Genomic DNA, 6,000 nt, shown 5'->3' on the forward strand with positions numbered 1-6,000 from the left:
TTGTAGAAGCACCCTTGCCTCGAGTGACAGCGTTAGGTTGGCATAGCTATGGCACTCAGGGATGTGGATCATGTGTAGCTCTGACTGCCATAGCTACATTAACCTAAATTTTAAGTATAGATCAGGCCTAAGGCAGTAGCATCTGCCTATAACAGTAATAGGATGTTAGTACCTAAAGTAATCAGCACATGAAAATTATCTGTTACTGCTAAAGAAAAATCATTCAGCAGTGTGTTAAACAGAAATGAGATGAGAGTAAAAGTGTTGCTGGTCTGAAGTCCCTCCTCCCACCAAAAAAACCCCCAACAAACATCCCAGTTATTTGAGACTACACTTCTGTGTAAGATTACAGTTAGAAGTCACCTACTACAGGACAGACTCAGCAAAGAAAGTAACAGAATGCCACTAGCTGTCACCTTCAGCCCCCAACTAAAATCTCTCCAACGCATCATCAAGGATCTACAATCTACCCTGAAGGACGATCCATCACTCTCACAGATCTTGGGAGACAGGTCAGTCTTTGCTTACCCACAGCCCCTCAACCTGAAACAAACACTCACTAGCAACCACAAACCACAAACCACACAACAAAAACACTAACCCAGGAACCTATCCTTGCAACAAAGTCCGTTGTCAACTCTGTCCACACATCTATTCAGGGGACACCATCATAGGACCTAATCACATCAGCCACATTATCAGAGGCTCGTTCACCTGCACATCTACCAATGTGATATATGCCATCATGTGCCAGCAATGCCCCTCTGCCATGTACATTGGCCAAACCGGACAATCTCTACGTAAAAGAATAAATGGACACAAATCAGATGTCAAGAATTATAACATTCAAAAACCAGTCTGAGAACACTTCAATCTCTCTGGTCACTCAATTACAGACCTAAAAGTCGCAATATTACAACAAAAAAACTTCAGAAACAGACTCCAAACGAGAGATTGCTAAATTGGAATTAATTTGCAAAATGGACACCATTAAATTAGGCTTGAATAAAGACTGAGAGTGAATGGGTCATTACACAAAGTAAAACTATTTCCTCATGTTTATTTCCCCCTCCTACTGTTCCTCACAACTTCTTGTCAACTGCTGCAAATGGACCATTTTGATTACAACTACAAAAAGTTTCTCTCCTGCTGGTAATAGCTCACCTTAACTGAGCACTCTCGTTCGAGTGTGTATGGTAACACCCATTGTTTCATGGTCTCTGTGTGTATTATGTATATTTTTGTTCCTACTGTATTTTCCACCGCATGCATCCAATGAAGTGGGCTGTAGCCCATGAAAGCTTATGCTCAAATAAATTTGTTAGTCTCTAATGTGCCACAAGTACTCCTGTTTTTTTTAGTTGATTCAAAAGTGCATGGTCCAAAACTCCATTTTGGTATAATTATCTGTGATGCTGGCAGACCCGGTGCCAACTCATGCCAAGGCCCAAAGACTAACAGAACCCTGTTTAACACAAGTCTGGTTTACTTGGGGGGTATTATAGTAAAAACAGATATTAGTATAATAAAAATGTGTTTAGACTTTATGAAATGCTAGTAGCAGGCTGCATGTATTTATCTTACTTATAATATCTGTATCCATGCTATAAGGTAATACTTCTGTGTGTGCTCTATAACTGTAAAATTTTTGTTCTGAAACTCTGGAACTCAACTAGGTGGGGTGGGGAATTAGAAAAACCTCACTTTACCTAATACAAAATGCTGGATTCCTACAGAAGGCATCCTCTCCTGATCACCAGGAAGGATTACTGAGTCCAAATGGGCCACTGTAGAACAAAGACTTTGTCAATTGCTCCACCCCTGAAGAGGTTATATGCAGAACCGTTCATCCCATCAGCTTGAACTCCATGGAAGGGGGGATTAGGATCCCTTAACAGAAGGAATTGGGGTCTTTTTATGCTATCTGGACTCTGACGGACAAAGATTCCTAAACATAAGCAAGAGATCCCCATGCTGCTTGGCATGGGTCAGCCCTAACGGATATACAGGGCTGCTTATTATATAAACTTATATAACCCTTTTAAATCTAAGATTGTTTCTCAATTGTGTGCATACATCTCCAGTTTTAACCTTGTAAACAGTTATCTTTAGTAAATTTATTACAGGATTGGCTACAGGCACTCTTCGATTTGAGAGCCGAGTACAATTGACCTGGCGTAAGTGACTGTCCTTTGGGACTGGAAGTAACCTGAACATTGTGTAAAGTGACCATCTATCAAAGTCAAGCTTGCCTGGGTAGCAAGATAGACTGGAATGCCCAAGAGGACTGTCTGTAACTCCCTGTTAAGGCTGTATAGTGCCTGAGGTGTTTACATTTGTTACTGGGCTAGTGAAATCTAAGCATAGAGCTCAAAAACAGGTTGGGGTTTGTGCCCTGCTTCTTAAGAGTCTGCCCGGAGGTTGGTATTCTCATTCATGAGCCACTCCAGGCAGTGTATCTTTATCCTCATAAAACACTTCCATCCACAGAATCAAAACATATAATTCAGTAAAGTCTGTGACTAACATATAAGGTAATTTAATAATAAGCACTGAATGGCAATATAATTTTTTACACTGATTTCTAGCTGTTCAGCCTTGAAAAGTTTCAGCAAGTAATCATTTTGGTAATGACATTAAAGCAAAGCTGTAATCCATGTCATGGACAAATAATATATTGGGGTTGGATATTTATTCTCCCAAGGATTTACTGAAGAAGTTGACAAGCCAAAATAGAAAAAAATATATGTAACTGCCAATGCTGCAACTTCCACCTGGTATCTGGAAAGATAAAAATCAAGTTACGTTCTGTACCATCAGTGTACCATCAGCAGCAAATAAATATTCTGCAGTCAGAACTTAGCTGACAGTTCTGTTGCTGACGTATGAGGCAAAAAGGAATCCAGCTATCTTTCCACAGCTGCATTTGCTCTGCAGGTTGACAAATGGAATTATTCCTGTTAAGTACATGGCTCAGACACATACAAGAAATAAGGTGCCATTTTTCTATGGCCACTTTTATGTTAAATACTTTTACTGTGATTCTCAAATTACATTAAAAAAAAGTGAAAAGTGGCAGTAAAATATCAAACAGAAGACAGAAGAAGAGTACAGTATAGGCTGCCTTAAATCAGATATTCAGATTATTAATGGACACTGCTGACTGCAACCATGTGTTACACTAACTGGGTTGCAGGAGCCTGAATATTCTTATTTCCACTTTTTTACATAGAATGGGTAAACTGTGCTTCCTTTCTAGTCATATTATGTTATATAAATTAACTCTAGTCAGAAATTTACTTTAAAAAAAGTCTGCATGCGAAAAAACAGAACATAGTCATGTTACATTAGGCACTAATTTTCTTGGCTTTCTGTCTACAATATTTCAGCAGCCAGACTTCCATATTCTTATTCCATTAACATTCTTGTTGATAGATATGGAAGAGACTGGGGGGGCGGGGCGAAAAAGAATGTGACTACAGTAAATAAGTTTACATTCCCATGAGCTTTTAAAATCAATATAACTTTGCCCTTACTGAAGAGTCTATGCTTTAGAACAGCATGACTCTTATTTAGAGAGACAGAGTGTGTGTCCCTATGTGTGTGCACTATTACTTTCTAACTGAGGAAATAAACAAATTTGGGGAAGCATGTATGGCAAATCATTTTATCTAGCAGAAGTCTATCCAAGCCTTTTCTAGCTTCTTCCAAGCAGTTGCATCACACAAAACACCGTGTCTAATGAGAAGACAAGAGATGCTCTAAAGCCCATTCCTAAATGCCAACAAAACTTGCAAGAAACATTTTTTTTAAGCTTCAGAGATGGACACCTCACTTCTGAGTCATCTAATCTTTCTGCAGTGGCTCATTAATGGCCATTTCAAAATAGGTAATCTAATCATAAGCAGTAAATAATTTAAGAGCAAGTCCACAATGACAAAGCTCCAAAGGTAAAAGTGCTGCTGTCACCTTAGTGCAAGGAAAGAAGTATACTGCATGCTTGAGTTTAGTACATTGCACCGTATATTCCCATGACCCAGCCAAAACACACAGTAACCAATGGAGCCCTGAAAATCTGCGAATATCCGCGGACCACGTTTGCGGATTGGATGCAGATACACATTTTGTATTCAGCAGGACTCTAGTAAACACCAAGGACAGTCAATAAAGGGCTCAACTGCTTGCTCTTACGTGTTTCTAAGTTCAGAAGCTTGCTAGAAACAAACAGAAAGCGACTATGAGATGGATGTAATTGTTACCTTCTTTGCAAATGTACAGTTACCATGATGCATGCACTAGAGATCAAGCAGCAGAGTGACAACTCATAAGTGATGTACTTACAGCGCGGGCTGGTGGGTGAAGAGAGTTAAAAGCTTTTAATTCTGAGCAGAGGATACTGCCTTTATCGCAAGGCTACAGAGGTAGAGGGCTGCAAGGATGGGGGCGGCATGAGGTGCAAGACTATTTGGAGGCAGAAGGGCTGCACAGCGGCGGGTTTGCAAGGCGCTCCGGAGAAAGGCGGCTGCACAGGTCCCTGTGGCTGGGACGTGGGAGGTCTGCATGCACCGCTCGCCTGACTGGTGCCAGGGGCCTGGCGCGCAGAGGGGCAGGCACCTACCGGGAGGACTCCCCGCTGAAGCTGCCGCCGTCCAGCAGCCGCACCTTGCAGAAGAGGATGCCGTTGACGAAGGGCACGGACGAGAGCTCGTCCAGCTCCAGCTCCACGCGGAACTTGAACTTCTTCTTTTTCATCATCATGAAGGCCATGGGCGGGGGCCGGGGAGCCTCCGGCCGGGCCCTCAGCGCCTCGCCCCTGCCGGCCACCGCCCGCCTGCCGCGCTCATGGCTGCTGGGACGGGCACGCCCGCCCCCTGCCCACGGTGCTACCCGCCCAGCTCCCAACGGCGCCTCCTACTACCGCCCGCCCGAGCCGCTTACATGGCAGCCGCCGCCTCCCTTTCAAACCAACCCGCCTCCGCTGTCCGAGGGGAGGGGGCAGCGCCGCGCTGAGCCCCAGCCAGGGCTGCAAAGGCCGGCCCTGCTGCCGAGCCGCGCGGCCGCCGTGCGACGCTCGCCCGGCGGGCGTGCGCCCCCAGCGGCCCGGACGCGCCGCGCAGCCAGCCGAAAGAAGGAGGGAGAAAGAGGGCGGGCGGGCGCCTCAACGCACTAAACACACGGAGGGGGGCGGGGAGGAGGGAGGTGCTGGAGGAGACGGTGGCGGAACTGTCCGAGCGCGCTGCGCTGCTCTGGGGCTGGCGACGGGGCTGCCCTGGCTGGGCTTAGCGCTCCGCGTGCGGCTGCTCCCCTGCGTCCTCAGCCCGGTGCAACGCACTGCTCGGCCGCCGTGCTGCTGCGCGGTGGGCACCTGCCCCGGGGATGTGCGATCAGAGACATCTTCAATCCACGGGAAACCTCCCCCGCCTCTGGAGAGCCTCCATGACCGCTTCCTGTGTGCAGTGGAAAGCATAGAGTGTAGGGGGTGATTATCTACGGCCTAAAATGCTGGCAGGTGATTGATCGAGCATGTCCGACGTTATGAGGAGCACTGGGGATTGCAATAGAAGAGAACAATTTAGCCTGATCTCACAAGTAGACATGTGTCCACTGGGGTTTCCAAATATAGGCCACCATCCTACAAAGGCTATGCTTGCACTTTATGCCTGGGAGTAGACCCATTGAAGTGTTATTTAACAAGGCCCCTCCACTCAGCGGAGTTGGCCAGCTGCAGAGGAAGCAGAAGGTTGTAACCCGTTCAGCAGCATAAAGCACTTGCATTCCCGGTTTATTTTGTTGGGGGTGGTGCCTCTCACTGATCCCACCACAGAAACAAAGCCCATTTTTTTCATAATGATGACAATTTTTAAATGTATTATTCTGTAGAAGTTATAGAAAAATAAAACAGATCTGAGTTCAGTTAGAGGGTATAATTGTTCACAATTTTATTTTATTCTTGTGAGCAGATTAGCAGTTGAAACTTCAACTCTGAAACATCTAGACTCC

General features: G+C 45.2%; 1 protein-coding gene across 5 annotated transcripts in view; it reads right to left on the minus strand.

Annotated features, from left to right (window-relative positions):
- The window catches only part of FAM102B (family with sequence similarity 102 member B), a 46,355-nt gene extending 41,309 nt beyond the window's left edge, over window positions 1-5,046 (minus strand). For 4 of the 5 annotated variants that reach the window (XM_030572796.1, XM_030572792.1, XM_030572795.1 and 1 more), the window contains exon 1: window positions 4,619-5,046. In XM_030572796.1, coding sequence (XP_030428656.1) covers window positions 4,619-4,767 — 149 coding nt within the window. In that variant the 5' untranslated portion in view covers window positions 4,768-5,046. The other variant, XM_030572797.1, reaches the window with a different exon arrangement.
- Between the last annotated feature and the right edge of the window lie 954 nt (window positions 5,047-6,000).

This window comes from Gopherus evgoodei, chromosome 8 (assembly GCF_007399415.2).
Source record: "Gopherus evgoodei ecotype Sinaloan lineage chromosome 8, rGopEvg1_v1.p, whole genome shotgun sequence".
Classification (NCBI taxonomy): domain Eukaryota; kingdom Metazoa; phylum Chordata; order Testudines; family Testudinidae; genus Gopherus; species Gopherus evgoodei.